The sequence below is a fragment of the Salvelinus fontinalis genome, chromosome 16, assembly GCF_029448725.1.
Source record: "Salvelinus fontinalis isolate EN_2023a chromosome 16, ASM2944872v1, whole genome shotgun sequence".
Lineage (NCBI taxonomy): Eukaryota > Metazoa > Chordata > Actinopteri > Salmoniformes > Salmonidae > Salvelinus > Salvelinus fontinalis.
Genome location: NC_074680.1, coordinates 20,976,930 through 20,998,379, shown reverse-complemented (window position 1 = coordinate 20,998,379; position 21,450 = coordinate 20,976,930). Strand labels below are relative to the sequence as shown.

The 21,450-nt window shown below is 43.4% G+C and overlaps 1 protein-coding gene across 1 annotated transcript in view; it reads left to right on the top strand.

The window, feature by feature from the left end:
* Positions 1-21,450, top strand: part of LOC129812809 (mitogen-activated protein kinase-binding protein 1-like) — a 54,031-nt gene that overhangs the window by 18,380 nt on the left and 14,201 nt on the right. The window contains 12 exon segments of the mRNA XM_055864691.1: positions 1,015-1,185; positions 2,833-2,970; positions 6,800-6,982; positions 7,660-7,677; positions 10,598-10,758; positions 11,824-12,013; positions 14,307-14,447; positions 15,131-15,315; positions 15,951-16,042; positions 18,017-18,142; positions 18,363-18,433; positions 19,444-19,565. Coding sequence (XP_055720666.1) covers positions 1,015-1,185; positions 2,833-2,970; positions 6,800-6,982; positions 7,660-7,677; positions 10,598-10,758; positions 11,824-12,013; positions 14,307-14,447; positions 15,131-15,315; positions 15,951-16,042; positions 18,017-18,142; positions 18,363-18,433; positions 19,444-19,565 — 1,598 coding nt within the window.

Here is a 21,450-nt window from a genome sequence, read left to right as displayed (position 1 = left end):
ACAACATCTCTCTTGATTGTTTTGTTCTAAGGAGGTGCAGCAAAGCTAATCCCAACCATGGGTTTACTGTACCTAGCTGCTACTGTAGTTGATTATATTTATTTACCATCAAAACACTACACGTGCCTGTATCTGACATTTGTAGAAATATGCCTCATGTCGCTCATACAGTACCTCTTTCCATGGCCAGTATAGGAATGATGCGTACCAAGCCGCTGCCTGCAGAGGGGAAGGTACTAGGGATGTATTAGAATATATTTCCTGGCTTAAGCTTCCCTCGCCTGCCCTCTTTAAATTCCCTCCACTTGATCTTCTGTTCTGTCGTTGAGTTGCATAAGACAAATCATTAGCGGATTAGGAAGCAGTTACAGGGTACATTGAAAAGCTTAGTGGAGACTAGAGCGTCTCCTGTCCATCTGCATGATCCAGGGATTCTGACTGTGGCTACATCACCTTCTGAACACAAACCTGCCAGGTGGTTATTATAAGAATCGACTTGCCGCTATAAATAAATGTGAAATAAATGAATATAAAATGTGTTTGTGGGGGTATGTGTGACACATGGTGTGTAGAGTGAAAACAAGCACAATGGTTTGTACATTATTTGCTCTACTATTATGCATTATTTTCTCTCTGTCTCTCTTTGTCTGTCTCTCTTTCTCTCTCTCTCTCTGTCTCTCTTTCTGTCTCTCTTTCTCTCTCTCTCTGTCTGTCTCTCTGTCTCTCTTTGTCTGTCTCTGTCTCTCTCTTTGTCTGTCTCTGTCTCTCTTTGTCTGACTCTCTTTCTCTCTCTCTCTGACTCGCTCTCTTGTCTCTCTCTCATCTCATCTCTATCGCTCGTCTCTCTCTTGTTTCTCGTCTCTCTCTCTCTCATGTCTCTCTCTTTGTCTGTCTCTCTCTCTCTGACTCGCTCTCTTGTCTCTCATCTCTATCGCTCGTCTCTCTCTTGTTTCTCGTCTCTCTCTCTCTCATGTCTCTCTGTTTGTCTGTCTCTGTCTCTCTCTGTCTCTCCAGAGTGGGCACATGCCTGCTGTGCGGGTGTGGGACGTTGCAGAACGGACCCAGGTTGCTGAGTTACAGGAACATAAGTACGGCATCTCCTGTGTGGCCTTCTCCCCCAACAGCAAGTACATCGTCAGCGTGGGATACCAGCACGACATGATTATCAATGTTTGGGCCTGGAAGGTAGCTAGCAACTCTCTAAACTAATGACAAAGTAATGACAAAGCAAAAACAGTTTCTTTAGAAATTTTAGCAAATGTATAAAAAAAAAATATTAAAAAAAAAAAACGGAAATATGACATTTCCTTAAGTATTCAGACCCTATACTCAGTACTTTGTTGAAGCACCTTTAGCAGCGATTACAGCCTTGAGTCTCCTTGGGTATGATGCTACAAGCTTGGCGCACCTGTATTTGGTGAGTTTCTCCCATTCTTCTCTGCAGATCCTCTCAAGCTCTGTCAGGTTGGATGGGGAGCGTCGCTGCACAGCTATTTTCAGGTCTCCCCAGAGAAGTTTGATCGGGTTCAAGTCCGGGCTCTGACTGGACCACTCAAGGACATTCACAGACTTGTCCCGAAGCCACTCCTTTGTTGTCTTGGCTGTGTCCTTAGGGTCGTTGTTCTGTTGGAATGTGTACCTTTGCCCCACTCTAATGTCCTGAGTGCTCTGGAGCAGGTTTTCATCAAGGATATCTCTGTACTTTGCTCCGTTCATCTTTCCCTCGATCCTGACTAGTCTCCCAGTCCCTGCCACTGAAAAACATCCCCACTGCATGATGCTGCCACCACCATGCTTCACCGTAGGGATGGTGCCAGGTTTAGTCCAGATGTGATGCTTGGCATTCAGGCCAAAGAGTTCAATCTTGGTTTCATCAGACCAGAGAGTCTTGTTTCTCATGGTCTGAGAGTCCTTTAGGTGCCTTTTGGCAAACTCCAAGCGGGCTGTCATGTGCCTTTTACCGAGGAGTGGCTTCTGTCTGACAACTCTACCATAAAGGCCTGATTGGTGGAGTTCTGCAGAGATGTCCTTCTGGAAGGTTCTCCCATCTCCACAGAGGAACTCTGGAGCTCTGTCAGGGTGACCATCGAGTTCTTGGTCACCTCCCTGACCAAGGCCCTTCTCCCCCGATTGGTCAGTTTCGCTGGGCGGCCAGGTCTAGAAAGAGTCTTGGTGGTTCCAAACGTCTTCCATTTAAGAATGATGGAGGCCACTGTGTTCTTGGGGACCTTCAATGCTGCAGACATTTTTTGGTACCCTTCCCCAGATTGGTGCTGCGACACAATCCTGTCTCAGTGCTCTACGGACAATTCCTTCTACCTCATGGCTTGGTTTTTGCTCTGACATGCACTGTCAACTGTGCGACCTTATATAGACAGGTGTGTGCCTTTCCAAATAATGTCCAATCAATTGAATATATCATAGGTGGACTCTAATCATGTTGTAGAAACATCTCAATGATGATCAATGGAAACTGGATGCACCTGAGCTCAATTTTGAGTCTCATAGAAAAGGTTCTGAATACTTAAAAGGTAATTCTGTTTTTTATTTTTAATACATTCGCTTTGTCATTATGGGGTATTGTGTGTAGATTGAGGAGAGATTAAAAAAAAAGAAAAATATTAAGGCTGTAATATAACAAAATGTTGAAAATGTGAAGGGGTCTGAATACTTGTCCAAATGCACTAGACCGGTATAGTGGAAAATGCTAAGAGCTGTTTTTGAGCTACCCTTCAATGTTTTATACTATTTTTACTTCATTCTTGTCTGAGGACAAAGTATATATCCACTGTTGATCTAAAGTTTTGTTCTGTGCTCTTCTTCTCCGCTCAGAAAAACATAGTGGTGGCAGCCAACAAGGTGTCCAGTAAAGTCACAGCTGTGTCCTTCTCAGATGACAGCAACTACTTTGTCACGGCAGGGAACAGGCACGTCAAGTTCTGGTACCTGGATCACACCAAATCATCCAAGGTATTCACACAGTCACACCAACAAAAACATTTCTTTAAGGGGAAATGTGCAGTTGCTACATCCATTTTTGATGTAAATGAATGATATGTGCCCATTGATTGTTTCCTGAAGAATATAATGTATAAATGCCTCCTGAGCTTAGTTCACTTGTCGTACACCATCAGAACCCAAAATATAAGCCAATGTTTGTAAACAATTTAAATGTAAACAAACACTATATAGCCTCAACATGGATAAAACTACACTGAACAAAAATATTACCACAACATGTAAAGTGTTGTTCCCATCTTTCATGAGTTTAAATAAAATATCTCAGAAATGTTCCATACACACAAAAAGCTTATTTCTCTAAAATGTTGTACACAAATTTGTGTTCATCCCTGTTAGTGAGCATTTCTCCATTGCCAAGATAATCCATCCACCTGACAGGTGTGGCATATCAATAAACTGATTAAACAGCATTATCTTTACACAGGTGCTCCTTGTGCTGGGGACAATAAAAGGCCACTCTAAAATGTGCAGTTTTGTCACACAACACAATGCCACCGATATCTCAAGTTTTGAGGGAGCGTGCAATTGGCATGCTGACTGCAGGAATGTCCAACAGAGCTGTTGCTGAGTACTATTTCTGTCTCCAATAAAGCCCTTTTGTAGGGAAACACATATTCTGATTGGTTGAGCTTGGCTCCCCAGTGGGTAGACTTGGTTCCCAAGTGGGTGGGCCTATGCACCCCTGCCCAGTCATGTGAAATCCATAGATTAGGGCCTAATGAATTTATTTCACTTGACTGATTTCCTTCTATGAACTGTAACGGAGTAAAATCTTTAATTCTTGCATGTTGTGTTTATATTTTTGTTCAGTGTAAATTTTGATATGGATATACACTACCGTTCAAAAGTTTGGGGTCAATTAGAAATGTCCTTGTTTTCCATGAAAACATACATGAAATGAGTTGCAAAATTAATAGGAAATATAGTCAAGACGTTGATAAGGTTATAAATAATGATTTTTAATTTAAATAATAATTTTGTCCTTCAAACTTTGCTTTTGTCAAATAATCCTCCATTTGCAGCAATTACAGCCTTGCAGACCTTTGGCATTCTAGTTGTCAATTTGTTGAGGTAATCTGAAGAGATTTCACCCCATGCTTCCTGAAGCACCTCCCACAAATTGGATTGGCTTGATGGGCACTTCTTACGTACCACACGGTCAAGCTGCTCCCACAACAGCACAATAGGGTTGAGCGCTGGTGACTGTGCTTGCCACTCCATTATAGACAGAATACCAGCTGACTGCTTCTTCCCTAAGTAGTTCTTGCATAGTTTGAAATTGTGTTTTGGGTCATTGTCCTGTTGTAGGAGGAAACTGGCTCCACAGGGTATGGCATGGAGTTGCAAAATGGAGTGATAGCCTTCCTTCTTCAAGATCCCTTTTACCCTGTACAAATCTCCCACTTTACCACCACCACAGCACCCCCAGACCATCACATTGCCTCCACCATGCTTGACAGATGGCGTCAAGCAATCCTCCAGCATCTTTTCATTTCTTCTGCATCTCACGAATGTTCTTCTTTGTGATCCGAACACCTCAAACTTAGATTCGTCTGTCCATAACTTTTTCCAATTTTCCTCTGTCCAGTGTCTGTGTTCTTTTGACCATCTTAAACTTTTATTTTTATTGGCCAGTCTATTGCTTTTTCTTTGCAACTCTGCCTAGAAGGCCAGCATCCTGGAGTCGCCTCTTCATTGTTGATGTTGAGACTGGTGTTTTGCGGGTACTATTTAATGAAGCTGCCAGTTGAGGACTTGTGAGGTGTCTGTTTCTCAAACTAGACACTCTAAGGTACTTGTCCTCTTGCTCAGTTGTGCACCAGGGCCTCCTACTCCTCTTTCTATTCTGGTTAGGGCCAGTTTGCTCTGTTCTTTGAAGGGAGTGGTACACAGCGTTGTACGAAATCTTCAGTTTCTTGGCAATTTCCCTCATGGAATAGCCTTCATTTCTCCGAACAATAATATACTGAAGAAAGTTCTTTGTTTCTGGCCATTTTGAGCCTGTAATCGAACTCACAAATGCTGATACTCCAGATACTCAAGTAGTCTAAAGAAGGCCAGTTTTATTGCTTCTTTAATTAGCACAACAGTTTTCAGCTGTGCTAACATAATTGCAAAATGATTTTCTAATGCTCAATTAGTCTTTTAAAATGATAAACTTGGATTAGCTAACACAACGTGCCATTGGAACACAGGAATGATGGTTGCTGATAATGGGCCTCTGTATGCCTATGTAGATATTCCATAAAAAATCTGCCGTTTCCAGCTACAATAGTCATTTACAACATTAACAATCTCTACACTGTATTTCTGATCAATTGAATGTTATTTTAAGGGACAAAAGCAAGGACATTTCTAAGTGACCCCAAACTTTTGAACGGTAGTGTATGGCTATATCATGGATATCATGGGCTCCCGAGTGGCGCAGCGGTCTAAGGCACTGCATCTCAGTGCTTGAGGCGTCACTACAGACACCCTGGTTCGATTCCAGGCTGTATCACAACCAGACGGGATTGGGAGTCCGTGGGTCGGCGCACAATTGGCCAAGCGTCGTCTGGGTTTGGCCGGTGTAGGCCGTCATTGTAAATAAGAATTTGTTCTTAACTGACTTACCTAGTTAAATAAAGGTTAGATAAAAAATGAAAATGGATGGTCAGTCCTTGCATAGCTCTGTCTATGAATTTGAGAGTGGTTACATTTCTCCAGGCTTATCTCTCAGCTCCATCACTCATCCATAACTGACAAATAATAACTAATGCTGGTTCTAACTGAGCCTCTCAGGAATGTTTCTCTAATATCATGGTTACGTCCCAAAATGCACACTCTTCCCTATATAGTGCATTATGTAGGGAATAGGGTGTCGTTTCCCCCAACTTGTCCTCTTGATCTTCAGCCGTTCCATATATTGGTTCAATTCCAACACTAACACACCTAATTAATCTATGCAATTTATCAGCAAGCCACTGATCATTAGTTTAATCACTTGTGTTATTGTTAGAATGTAAACTATCAAAATAAAGAAAGTTGCACACTCCATGTATAATCTCCCAGCAATGTAATGGGTATTTAGCAACGTTTGGGCATCACTGTGCCTTCCTCAGGGTGATGTCATGAATACTTCAACCAGGTTATGTGGACACACAGTGCAATTAGTGTAACCAATGACAGTAGTGAGGGGTGTGTCATAATGATTAAGTTAATAAATGAACTAGTGAAACTGTTAAAAAATAGTATATGGCATATTAAATATATTACGCTTTGGTTATCATATAGAAACATCATGGAATATTGTACATCATATTAGAATCAACATACGTTATTGTTTCATTCAATTTCACAAAATAATTTCGTATTTCGTTTTTGTTACATGTAATCTTTTGGTTCAACCTTAATGTATAATGAGCATCATCAACAGAAGGAACATATTAGGTGTACGCTAATAAGCTGTAAAAAATAATTTTTCAATTTATAAGACTTTCATAAAGAAAATGTTTATAGTTTATTGTTGGAATGTAACAAATATATACAACGCTGGGTTGGAGGTCAGAAGAACCAGTTGGGGAAACTTCTCTCTAATCGCTCAAGCTATTAGAATAAAGACAGATGTCACATATCAACTTCAATAGCCATGTTGAAGCCGTATAGAAGGTCTGACATCCCGGGGTTTGGGATAACATAACAAACTGATGGACTAGATCTATCAGACCCCATAGCAATGTCTCTCTAATCATCTCTCCATCCCTTCTTCCCTCCCTGCCTCCCTCTGTCCGTCTGCTAGGTGAACGCCACGGTTCCTCTGCTGGGTCGCTCGGGGCTCCTGGGGGAGCTGAGGAACAACTTCTTCAGTGACGTGGCATGTGGGAAGGGTCGTAAAGCCGGCAGCACCTTCTGCATCACCTCCTCGGGCCTGCTCTGCGAGTTCAATGACAAACGCCTGCTGGACAAATGGGTGGAGCTAAGGGTGAGTTAGTAGACTCTGGGGTCACGTTCATTAAGGGCACAACGTAGCAAAACATTTTGCAACCAAAAACAGACATGAGACTTGTTATAAGACAAATTCATAGAACCAAGAATCGTCTTCCTTGACTCAATAATTTATAATCATAAGTATTCCTCTGCAGGGTTCAAAAGGCATATAAACTAAAAAGGAAACCCTGAATATGATGACATATTCCAGTTTATTGGACAAATTCAGGCAGTAGGCTACTTCCCGGTTTCCCTGGGGCTGTAGCTGCCTGGCTGTATCCACAGGCGTAGAGTAACACTGAATCGTTTTGTCTAAAACTGTCTGAATGAATGGAGATGTATCACTATAGTAACGATTATGTGTAAATGTTGGCAGAGAGTTAGTGATTTATCACAGCTTTCTACTGCATAATCAGATTAGAATATAACCCCTTTTCAATCTACATGTGGCACAGTTTCAAACTTTCACTTGACTTTGCTACAAAATATCCTCATTCTACATGTAATCTAGCCACCGACTTTGTCTTACAAAACACAGCTTTCACTTCTGCATAAATGTAAATTCTAGACAGACAACTGGCTGGTGTTGGTGGAGTATTCATTTGACCTTCCATGCTGCTGTCTGTCTAATATCAGTGTTGTTCTGCTTTTTCCTCCTCTCACACTGTCCAGAAGAACGACAGTGTCACAGTAAGTCTGTCCATTACCCTGTCCTGCAGTTCCATGTCACATCAGCTGAAAGTTATTCCCCACCCCCCTCCGTTTCCCCTGAGCATCCCATTGGAGGGTTTCTCAGAATGCTGCATTCTATCATGCCTTTGACATTCCACCCTATTGGTGTGTGTTGATGTGAGCACCACTCTTAGCTATAGGCTGACGTTAAGTCACATGACAAGCTGTGGTCAATGTGATGTCATTATCAGCATCACTGCTCACATCACTCGTCACTTTACGTTGGTGTTGGTGTGAGAACAAACATGAACTCATCAGTGTTTTCACCCCAGGCCTTAGATAGATACCGCTCACATCATTGCTCACCTCAAGTTCTGAGGGCCTGAGAAAATAATGTTGCCTTGTGGGATACTCTGTTTGTGGGTTTTAGCTGTAATGTACTGCATGGGAATTACCAGTCAAACAGTCAGCTTTTACAGTTTACATTACATTTGACATTTTAGTCATTTAGCAGACGCTCTTATCCAGAGCTAGTAACAGGAGCGATTATTGTTAAGTGCCTTGCTCAAGGGCAGATCGACAGAACCAGCGACCTTTCGGTTACTGGCCCAACACTCTTAACCACTAGGCTACCTGCCTCTCCGGCTACAGAAATCATGCAGCATTACGATCAAACCAGCTCTGAGGTCACAACAACCCTTTCCTGAACTTGCACCACATGATTGTAACCCACTCTGCTACCTTCCTGCTAACAGGGCTGAAGTGGGTGCACAGTCATGCTTTTGTAGCAGACACAGGACCAAAGCATGGGAGGGAGGGGGAGGAGGGCGGGAGAGCTACAATGCTTGTTCTGTCTCAACTGCAGCTACTCCATCACATTCCATCCTGGCATATCAGACAGCTGATATCAAACTCTGCACTCAAGCTGCTCATCTCAAAACTGACTTCATTAATTTACGCTCTTAACATTCTCACTGCGAAGCTACCAGTGTGGATTAATTTAAAAGCAGGCTGTGATCTAGCCTGTATCATGTGACCACAACATCCAACTAGGACATGGCTTTAATCCCCTCACATGAACTGCATATCTTATCTGCTGTAGGCATGAGTGAGATCATCCTCTGTCACAACTACACTGTCACCATACACTCCTCTTCCCCAGAGGCCACTTGAAGCTGCCACTTTGGTATATTTTGGTTTCTCCCCTTCTAAGATGGCTGCTTCTCTGGCATGCCGTGGTTAGCAGTGCACTGACTGTTGGGAAAGCACTGCATGCTTTGGCAACCTGAGCCCAAGTGGAGAATGTGTAAAAAAAACATTTAGTAAATGACTGTTATTGGACTTGGAGAAAAAGCTGTGTCCATTCTGGGCTGCATGCCTGACTGAATTACTGTTATTCATCATTTCAAGCATCAATCTGGTAAATTGTAAAATTATATTGTGTGTTGTTTTCAAGCTGGAGGCCTAGATCTGGATCTGTTGTGTGGTTCATGGAGTGGATACCATATCCCATCTCCTTCACCACAGTGAAATATATGATGTGTGGTTCATGGAGTGGATACCATATCCCATCTCCTTCACCACAGTGAAATATATGATGTGTGGTTCATGGAGTGGATACCATATCCCATCTCCTTCACCACAGTGAAATATATGTTGTGTGGTTCATGGAGTGGATACCATATCCCATCTCCTTCACCACAGTGAAATATATGATGTGTGGTTCATGGAGTGGATACCATATCCCATCTCCTTCACCACAGTGAAATATGGAGTGGATACCATATCCCATCTCCTTCACCACAGTGAAATATATGATGTGGTTCATGGAGTGGATACCATATCCCATCTCCTTCACCACAGTGAAATATATGATGTGGTTCATGGAGTGGATACCATATCCCATCTCCTTCACCACAGTGAAATATACTGCATATCATTCTGTTTCTGTCAAACTGTTTTGTTGTTGAACTGTTTCATTTTCAAAATATTTATTTTCTAGTGAAGCCACTTCTTCTGCCTAGATTAAACTACTTGAGAGATGTTCTTATATTGTTGACCCAGGTTCCTAGCTACAGTGAAGTGTGGTAATCAGTATTTACACAGACGGACAAGTATGTGATGCTTACTCAATGTTTCCCCTATGTTAATTTAGCAGTGGCGAGCCTCTGCGTAAAAACAAAAGAGTTTGGTAATACCGAACTCTTTCCGTGATGGTAAAATGTTTTCACTGTAAACTTGAACATCTACAACCAGTTATAAAGTATGTAGAGAAGATAATGGAGCAACATATTTTTAAATAAGATCATTTTTGAGAACTAACAAAAATAGAAACTAGACGTCAGGGAGAATCAAAAATTCCCCAAATGTCATGGAATGTGGCCCCCATTGATTTTGTTATAATACTTGAGTGACAGATAGCGTAAGAACAAAAAAATTACACATTTTCTCTCCGCCCCAATGCAAAAAAGCTAGAATTGCAGGAAATGCTGTTTCTACGGCTAAGAGCTGGGCATTTAAAATGTTGTGTCGGAGACCGTGCCATTGGCCACGCCCACTACCACGCCCCCCACTCCCCTAAGCTAACCTTGCCACCGCTGCTGAAAAAAATCCTATGGGAAACACTGTGACTGCTAGTTCCTAGTGGGTTCTCTGATGCCTCTCTGGCAATGGTCTTCAATTCAATATGTTCAATATCATTAACAGACAGCACTGTAGCTCTTTTCTGCTGTCTCTGCAATTCATTTCCCTGAAGTCCTGGGCTGCATCCCAAATAGCACCCTATTCCCGATGTGTTGCTCTAGTGAGGCAGAAGGGAATGGAGCCAGGTGGGTCCCTGTCCTGTCTTCTCTACATCCTGTAGTGGAGGAAACCGTGACTTGTGTTTTACGTAATGGACAGTAAGTGTGTCCTCTAACCATCCTCCTCTGCCTTGCAGACCAGTCAGGCCACATCTCTGTCTGTGACAGACGAGCTGATCTTCTGTGGTTGTGCCGACGGCACGGTTAGGGCCTTCAGCCCCGTCAACCTGCACTTCATCTGTACCCTGCCACGCCCACACTGCCTGGGCACAGACATCGCCACTGTGGTGGAGGCTAGGTGAGTGTCCCCGACCTTAACCTCCACACAATGCAGACGACATACAGAGGTTTTTATGTGTGCAATAATTCATATTATATAATCAATTGGGTCTTTAATTGCCTGTATCGTGACATAGGAAAAAAATGGATATGAGAGAACCTGTTTTTTATCAACATTATGACTTTTAAATGTCGCCCTGGTCGTGAATGAAGCATTTGAATGGTGTCTTTGTGACTGTGGGAAGTGGGAACAGTCTCTGTCTGTCCTGTTGGTTAGCCAAAGCGGTGTGGGTTGTGTGGTATCTTGTTCTCATACAGCATCATACTCTACATACCTATGCAAATACCAAGCAAACCAACTACACAAAATACCCTTTAATGATTTCCTGTTCATCCAGGATGCATGTGGGCCCAGCTGGAGTTAAATGTCATTGTTTTGTATTCCTGTATCCCCCTCGAGCTCTTTTTAAATCGACGTTTTGTTGTTGATGCCTTCAGTAAGACGGACAGAGATTCCTCTGAGAGTTAGTTCTTCTCCTCATTAATATGGACTGAGTGAATGCAGAGTCTGGAATGCTGCTGGTTCATTTCCCTGTTCAACTGACTTCCTGACAATAGGCCCCAGATGTTATAACAGATTAGCTGAATAATCATGTATGTAGCATGTTTGTGTGGGTTGTGAAAGATCCCACCAATGAAATAACTAACTGCATGTTTGCATCCCAAATGACAGCCTTTTCTCTGTTTGGTGTATTACTTTTGACCAGGGCCCATAGATGGCTGTGTAGGTCATGTCGAAGCTGCTATTAAGTAAAGCCATCAAGGTCAGCTCACTACTGTTTATAGAAGTTTCTGTGGGAAACTTCTCCAGTAGGCACATTATGCTCAGGCCAAAAACACAACCATTAAATCGTTGGTAAAGAGATGCCAGCCCGGCCAATAGCTGGGCTTTTCTCATAACCACTGAATTGGGTTAGCTTGTACTGTAACTATAAAGTATCTGAGTTCTGGAAAAGTGCTTTATAAATTCAATATATATTTTTATTTTATTAGAGAATTACATCCTAACTCTCCCTCCCTCCAGTCACCTCTTCAGCCACAAGATGGACGCCCGGTGTCCAGACACGGTGGCTGTATCTTATGACCCTGCGAGCCGCTGGCTGTCCTGTGTCTACAACGACCACAGCCTGTACGTGTGGGACGTACGGGACCTCCGCAAAGTGGGCAAGGTCTACTCCGCCCTTTACCACTCGGCCTGCGTGTGGAGCGTCGAGGTAAGGCCGGGAGGAACACGTTGCTCTTTACTCCCTGTGTAGAGATCCTTTTACATGTAGAAAATAAACAAGATACCTGTTGCACACTGTTGAATGGTGGTCTCATATACAGTGCATTCGGAAAGTATTCAGACCCCTTGATTTTTTTCACATTTTGTTACGTTACAGCCTTATTTGCACATTTATAAAAAAACAACAACTGAAATCACATTTACTTTAGGATTCAGACCCTTTACTCAGTACTTTGTTGAAGCACCTTTAGCAGTGATTACAGCCTCGAGTCTTCTTGGGTATGACACTACAAGCTTGGCACACCTGTTTTCCCCCAATCTTCTCTGCAGATCCTCTCAAGCTCTGTCAGGTTGGATGGGGAGCGTCGCTGTACATCTATTTTCAGGTCTCTCCAGAGATGTTCGATCGGGTTCAAGTCCGGGCTCTGGCTGGACTCCTGCGTTGTCTTGCTGTGTGCTTAGGGTCGTTGTCCTGTTGGAAGGTAAAACTTCACCCAGTCTGAGGTCCTGAGTGGTCTGGAACAGGTTTTCATCAAGGATATCTCTGTACCCAGTCCCTACCGCTGAAAAACATTCCCACAACATGATGCTGCCACCACCACCATGCTTCACCGTAGAGATGGTGCCAGGTTTCCTCCAGACGTGATCCATTTAGGCCAAAGAGTTCAATCTTGGTTTCATCAGACCAGAGAATGTTGTTTCTCATGGTCTGAGAGTCTTTAGGTGCCCTTTGGCAAACTCCAAGCGGGCTGTCACGTGCCTTTTACTGAGGAGTGGCTTCCATCTGACCACTCTACCATAAAGGCCTGATTGGTGGAGTGCTGCAGAGATGGTTGTCCTTCTGGAAGGTTCTCCTGTCTCCACATAGGAACGCTGGAGCTCTGTCAGAGTGATCATCGGGTTCTTGGTCACCTCCCGTAACAAGGCCCTTCTCACCCGATTGCTCAGTTTGGCCGGGCGGTCAGCTCTAGAAAGAGTCTTGGTTGTTCCAAACGTCTTCCTTTTAAGAATGACGGAGGCCACTGTGTTCTTGGGGACCTTCAATGCTGCATACATTTTTTGGTACCCTTCCCCAGCTCTGTGCCTCGACACAATCCTGTCTCGGAGCTCTATAGGCAATTCCTTCGACCTCATGGCTTGGTTTTTTCTCTGACATGCACTGTCAACTGTGGGACCTTATATAGACAGGTGTGTGCCTTTCCAAATCATGTCCAAACAATTGAATTTACCACAAGTGGACTCCAATCAAGTTGTAGAACCATCTCAAGGATGATCAATGGAAACAGGATGAACCTGAGCACAATTTCGAGTCTCATAGCAAAGGGTCTGAATACTTATGTAAATAAGCTATTTCTGTACATTTGCCAAAATGTCTAAACCTGTTTTTGATTTGTCATTATGGGGTAGTGTGTGTAGATTGATGAGGATGTTATTTAATCTATTTTAGAATAAGGCTGTAATGTAACAAAGTGTGTAAAATGTCAAGGGGTCTGAATACTTTCTGAATGTACTGTATATTGTTGCGTGCAGCGGAGCATTCAACCGCCTGCGGTTACCTTTTTATTTTTGATGAAGCCATTTTTCCACTCTGCAGCTGGAATCTATCTGGATGTGCATACGCTAGTTTAGAACAAATGTTTCCATGTCCTCTGTACCTGCAAAAATGTATGTAGATTAATATTTACATCATCTCTCCTAGATGATAGGTCTACTGATGTTTCATGTCCTCTGTACCTGTACAGGTGTACCCGTCTCCTAGACGATAGGTCTACTGATGTTTCATGTCCTCTGTACCTGTACAGGTGTACCCGTCTCCTAGACGATAGGTCTAATGATGTTTCATGTCCTCTGTACCTGTACAGGTGTACCCGTCTCCTAGACGATAGGTCTAATGATGTTTCATGTCCTCTGTACCTGTACAGGTGTACCCGTCTCCTAGACGATAGGTCTACTGATGTTTCATGTCCTCTGTACCTGTACAGGTGTACCCGTCTCCTAGACGATAGGTCTAATGATGTTTCATGTCCTCTGTACCTGTACAGGTGTACCCGTCTCCTAGACGATAGGTCTACTGATGTTTCATGTCCTCTGTACCTGTACAGGTGTACCCGTCTCCTAGACGATAGGTCTACTGATGTTTCATGTCCTCTGTACCTGTACAGGTGTACCCGTCTCCTAGACGATAGGTCTACTGATGTTTCATGTCCTCTGTACCTGTACAGGTGTACCCGTCTCCTAGACGATAGGTCTATTGATGTTTCATGTCCTCTGTACCTGTACAGGTGTACCCAGACAGGGTAAGTGATGGCAGGCAGCCCTGTCTGCCTCCAGGCTCCTTCCTCAGCTGTTCTTCAGACAATACGGTCCGGCTCTGGAACACTGATGGACACAACACAACTCTCAGCCGCAACGTCATCAGCAACGTACGTCTGTCTCACTCTCACACACCCTTTATCTAAACCCTGATCTCAATATGAATGACTGCTGATTGACTTTTGATGCAAAGTAGTTCTACTCAAGACCCTTTGAATCCTGAGTTATGCCACAGATAGAACAACGAGAGAGATATTTCACTGGATGTATAAATGTGAAGCATCCTGTTGGCGTTTCCTCTCACTACCAAATAGAGAGGAAGCCCACTGGCCGGCAGTGGGAGAAGATGGAACGAGATGGATTTTAGCCGACATTCAGCAAATGTTCTCATCATTTCAACATTTGATACAGTTTTCTGTTCCCAAAACTAGAATTTGTTCTGAACAGAGTGGACTAAGATTTGTAGACCTGCAAAAGTTTTTAAAAATGCCGTTGTTTAGAAGGAGTGCAAAGGTGAATTGAGGTATTGCACACGTGCACTTCACAGAGTAGGTGTTCCCTAACGGAAATATGCAGATGTATACTAGAATGCACCAATAGGATATCGCTAGTGTGTTCTTGGCTCTGCCCACCTCCTTCTTGTTTTGCCCACTATGACTCATGTGTTCCCTTTGGAAACGACAAACTGTGGTCAATCTTGTTTTAGTTATAAAAAAATATTTGGTTTTGCACCCCCCCCCCCCCCCCAAAAAAAGTGGGGCAAATAACCCCCCCCTTCTCTCCCTCTGTCCAGGACCTCCAGAAGATTATCTACATGGACAACAACACGGCCGGCCTGCTGGACACAGAGTGCCTCAACTCGGGGAACGGAGAGAAGGCCGACCCCCAGACCTCCGAGACCAGGACGGGCATCAGGACCATGTGTGTCAGCCCAGACGGGCAGCACCTGGCATCGGGCGACTGGACCGGCACCTTGAGGTACTGTTGGAGAAAAAGAGTGGTTTGTTCGCACACCTGTAGTTCAAAGTCTATGGAAGAAACTATTGTAGAATGAGAAACTCTAGCACACTGGTGTTCTTGATTACTCCACAAACAATTGATTGGATCCCTTTAAACGAATGAATGTTTGGGTCAGTAGACCTTCATCAGGGTAAACCCTGAGGTACAGTACCCCTGCTATGCCGTCCCAGAGAGAGCCTTGTTTTCCATCACTGCCCCTCAGGACTCAGCACCTCTATGTCCTAATGAAATTCCCTAACTAGACTCCTGGGTGTGTGTGTGAGCGCGTGCGTGTTCAGAGCTGTGTGTGTTAAATTGGGGTTGGAGTAGGCTGGTGTCCATTCAGGCAGCAGCCTAGCTGACTCTCTGTCCACATCACTGGATGGATAGATGCTGACCCAGTTAACACCAAGGCTACTTTTTGTTAATTAACTTTGTCACGCAAAACTGAATGATGGCGGTCTACTCTGCATTCTACTGCGGCCCAGCGGTGTCTCTGTGTGTGGCGGGACTGAGCTGTAACAGTGTGCTCCTCGCAACAACAAACAAATGGTGGTGTTATGGGAGCACAACAGGACTAATCAAGTACTCTTTTGTTCTGTTTGTTGTTGCAGGATCCACGATCTGGAGAGCATGGGGGAGATTCTGAACGTTCAGGCCCACGACTCAGAGATCCTGTGTCTGGAATACTCCAAGCCTGAGACGGGTACATTCAATTGTTACCAGATTTTTTTTTATTTTTTTTTATTTAAGTAGGCAAATTGTTACCATAATAACATATTCACCTTCTATGTAGTTAGCTAACTCATACTGAATACAGATATTTATTGTTAGCTTGCAAGCCATGAGAAGCCAGATCTCCCCTCTTCTGGGAGGAAATGAGAGACAACATGGTTAAAGATACTACTGTAGGTATAAACCACTATCAGCTGGTTGCCAGATGCTTCACCAACCTCCCGTTGACTTGTGAAACAAACCACTTCAGAGCTCCAGCACGTTATAAAAAGACTGCGTTGGGTCCAAGTGTACTGTATGTAAATTCTTCTTAGTCAAAGTTTAAATGAGCAGCTTTATAGAATTAACTTTCCCGGTTCACACATTAAAACCAAAACATCCGATAAGAGACTTGTGACATGGAATGTGAAAATTATTGAAGTTATCTTTGTAACTACTGCTATAGTCAACAATATCAACACACACCCATGTTTCATCTCATTTGAATGTGTTGTTACAAAGAGTGTGTGTGTGTTCAGTGGGGCTATTAAGAGGGCATTATCAGAGCTGGTGAAGTGCCATCCAATTCAGAGAAAAGCAAGGCAGAGCGTATTATGCCTGCCTGGCTTGGGCAGGCCTGAGGGTGTGTGTGTGTGAGTTGGGGCTGGGGTAGTACCCTGGCATTGGTCCCAGACCTGCTTGGCTTGGGCAGGCCTGAGGGTGTGTGTGTGTGAGTTGGGGATGGGGTAGTACCCTGGCATTGGTCCCAGACCTGCTTGGCTCTCCTCCAGACCTCCATCGTCTAGCCCCAGTAGCAGCACATCTGGCCAAAAGGCCCTGGTCAAAAGAAGTACACTATATATAGGTAATAGGGTCTCATATGGGATGCATCCAGTGGCTCCCATGTTAGTAGGTGTATTAATAATATTTAGATGTTCTTAGTGGATCATTCATCTAGGTATCCATTTGGCAGTTGGCACCACACAGAGGAGCAGACAGAGAGGGCTAAGAATAAGCCCAGTACACTCCCTCTGGCTGCCTGCAGTATACAGTGCCCCAGCACATAGACTCGGTACCGGTACCCCCTGTATATAGCCTCATTATTTGGTATTTTGTGTTACTTTTAAAAATGTTTGTTTATTTAGTGAATATTTTCTTAACTCTTATATTTCTTAAACTTGCATTGTTGGTTAAGGGCTTATATGTAATCATTTCACGGTAAGGTCTACACCGGTTGTATTCGGAGCATGTGACAAATACAATTTGATAGTAACAACTCAGAGGGTGATAATAGTCAGACAACAGCCATTGCCCTGCTGGGCCTGTATTCACAAAGCATCTCAGAGTAGAGGAGTGCTGATCTAGGATCAGTTTAGCCTTTTAAATCATAATGGATAAGAGGGGGAACCTGATATTGCTATGCAATTCATCCTCCAGGTTTACCATATCACCTTTCCTCCTGCTATTGTATCTAGCTGGGATCAAGGTTAACAAAGTCCCAAAGCGAACAGATCCAGGATCCACGTTCAATCTCAGCAAGGAGAGAATAGTGCTTTTCATTTACTGAAATCATTCTGGTTGGAAATTCAGTCAAGTCCACTCTGGGGAAGTGCTTCAAATCCATTTTTGATTGGTTTCGATATCCATGTGATGTGTCCGTCAGCTCATTGGTTATTAGGCTAATATAAGATTCTTTATGGCTGTTTAAAACAAAAAGGACCTCCTAATGAAAAATATTTATCACCACCGAAGTGGAGAACACGGGTTGGCTGCTGGTAAGTTTCTAGTGTCCGAGTGTCCTGGAGTGCAATGTAGGCCTATATGTGGTGTGAAGAAGGTTTTTTTCTTGTAATGACTGTGATATGTGGCTGTTTTGATCCATTTGAATGCACTGACTATATGTCCCTCTGGTTAAGAGTGTCTGGTAATGAATAAAATCTAAGTGTGTGTGTGTTGTGTGTGACAGGGCTGAAGCTGCTAGCCACAGCGAGTCGAGACCGGCTGATCCACGTGCTGGATGCAGAGCGGGAGTACAGCCTGCTGCAGACGCTGGATGAACACTCTTCTTCCATCACCGCTGTACGATTCGCTGGTGAGATTTGCAGATGACCTTTGACCCTTTACAACATCCCGCCAACCACCCCCCTTTACCTCAAACTCTCAAGTCTCACTCCTTTAACAGTTATATTAGCTATGGAAGTTAGACCTTTGGCTTCCAAAGGTGTCATAGAAGTGTCAATTGTGGCACTAGCTCGCAGTTTACAGTTAACATGGTTATTATTACCATGGTAACAGTGCTCCTTTTCTTTTAGCCAATGAAGGCAAGGTCAGGATGATCAGCTGTGGCGCTGACAAGAGCATCTACTTCCGCACAGCGCAGAAGGTAAAACACATACACACAATGGCACTGCTCTAGAACAGCTGCTGCTGGAGGCTTAACTAGGTTAGGGGGACTAATGCTTTTGTGGTAAGGCTTGGCAATATTTCATCATGATCTCTCTACATATTTTGGCCATGGACCCACATTCTTAACCGTGGCTCAGCCAACCCCTGTTTAATTTGTCTATTCCTGTTGCTTACAGCTAATTAATTAAACTCCAAGTGGCCTATTTAATAATGACACTTTTCCTCTAAGGCTTTCTGTGTCCCCTGGCTGTTTGTATGCCCCAGGTCCCCGGCAGGCCCTCCTTACGACATATTGTTCTTAGCAGCGCTGGCAGCTTTGGGTGTCAAGAAGACGATAATGATGTAATGGTATACATAGAGGAAGAAGACACAAAGTGAGACTGGTGACATCATGTGACCAAAGCCATTTTAGTGAACGGAACTAAATTATCTTCAGATTTAAATGGATTCAGAATTGGAGTAGTCTTTCGAGTCTTTTGAGGTGATAGCGTAATCCTGAAGTAGTCAGACTATTTTCAGGTTGACTCTTGGATCTTAACCTAACCAGTGTATGAAGTAACAAATGGAGAAAATTCTAATTCATCCACATTGAGATTGGTGTGCAATTCTAACCCTCTGTATGTAAATGTTACAATCTAATTAACAAGTAGATGGAAAGTATTGTCATTCTCTACCATATAATCCATGGACTGCTTTACGGCACACTGCTAGAAAAGCAACAAAAGCCCTACAAGGATATATGTTGTGGTTTATTAGAATATGTCTGCGTCCCAAATGGAAACCTCTTCCCTATATGTACTACTATTGACCAGGGCCCATAGGGACGCATACAATGACTCGTTGTAACAATATGTCTGCCAAAACAGCTTAAATAGAACAGCTCTCATTTCTCACTGGAGCATTTACAGTAGTGTTGTTAATGGCACTAGCACGGCAGTGAGTGGTGACCTGTTTTAACCTCTGGTTGTTTTACCCTGTCGTTTACAGTCAGATGAAGGAACCGCGTTTACCCGCACCCACCACATCGTACGCAAGACAACGCTGTATGACATGGATATCGACCCCACCAGGAAATATGCTGTTATTGGTTGTCAGGACCGCAGCATCAGGTGGGGGCCTTGTCTACTTGTCCTTGTTTGTCTCAATTATTGTTCTCGGTGTATGTATATGTGCGTCAATGTGTGTGTGATGACAGTGTTAGTCTGTCTGTGTGTATACGTACAGTACGCGAGTGTGAGTACGTGCCAGTGGAGGCTGCTGAGGGGAGTACAGCTCATAATAATGGCTGGAATGGAGTCAATGGAGTGGTATCAACCACATAGAAACCACGTCTTTGATGCGTTTGATACCATTCTATTGGCTCCATTCCAGCCATTATTATGAGCCGTCCTCCCCTCAGCAGCCTCCACTGGTACATGAGTGTATTTGTGTTTGACCTCTCCATAATCGGTCAGACTGTGCAGTCATCCCTCCCTAGCAGGTGGATTAGTCCTAACTCGAGTGTTGCAAACACAGGAAGGATGAGATCAGGGGCCCCGCCCCTGGCTGGTGAAGCCTGTCCTGACCTGAGCCTCCATCTGCCAGCCTGCCTGCTCAAGTGTTTACATCTCTCACTCACGTTCTCCACCCTGCATCAACGACAATAACACACGCTTTGAAAGAAAATATGGCTTAGCGTTGGCTTAAAATGCTGATATTTCAAATGCAGACTTGTAAAAAATGTGCCTTTCTGTTTCACCACTCCAGCAGGTCTTGTGCCTACTTGTTTGAATGGCCAGTCCCTTTTATATCCTAAATACCCCATGGGTGTTACAATATGAGTCTCAGATTAAATTGTTATGGTTGAAATTTCTACCATAACGGAGAAATTTCAAACAACCAAGTTATGTGAACAACTACCCACAAGTTATGCTTTATTACGTACTGCTTTATTAATCCAGGGGTTCCCAAACTTTATCACTCGGGGGCCCCCTTCCAGCATTGGGGAACATCCCACACCCCTTCTGCGCACGCGCCACGTCTATTTCTCTGGGCACAAGCACTGTTCATGACACAAACTGTTCACACCCCTCTTGTTGGTGGAGAGAATGTTGCAGGTTTAAAGCTTATTTCCTGCAATTCTACACATTTTGTCAGGGGGGGGAGAAAATTTTGCCGTTTTAAAGCCAATGTTCTTGCAATTCTATACATTCTGCCATGTCTGTGTATTCATGTGATATTTGAGTGACTCAAACATTACAAGAAAATCTATGGGCTAAAAAAACTAAATAGAAAACTTGAGCTGACATGGGCTAGTTGATCTGGACATTTCTGAAGTTAATATTATCTCTCTAAGGTGCGCCATGACTAACATAACAAGATTAACTGATGGTGCACTACCCAATTTGGATATTCCACCTTGTGTGTTCTACTATTAGCACTTTCAAAAGTAAGTTTAAAGCTGGACTGAGTTCCTTAAGAAAAATATATATATACAGTACCTGTCAAAAGTTTGGACACACCTACTCATTCCAGGGTTTTTCTTTATTTTTGACAATTTTCTACATTGTAGAATAACAGTGAAGACATCAAAAACTATGAAATAACACATATGGAATCCTGTAGTAACCACAAAAGTGTAGTGTATAGATATAAATGGGGCGTGCCCCGCCTCTCCTCCCTGTGGTTTCCACAGTTTGGAAACAGTTGGTGTAAATAAGATGAATGTGGCAGCGTAGTACGACTGTCCAAATAGGCCTTTCCCTCCGCTCGAGATACTTCAAGTCAACTGTAAACACACCTTATGCTCCTCTGCTGTTTCAGCACAGTGATTAAACATTACTATGGAAACTAGGCTGTTTTAACTGCATCTGAATGATAAATGTCTCCCAGGCCTTTTTATATATTTATTTCTGGTAGAGTTAGAGGGCTTAGCTCTTGTTTAACATGCTCTGATTTGTTCCTTATACAACTTAGTGGCGGTGCTTAAGAGTGTGACTCAATGGTTGACTGGCT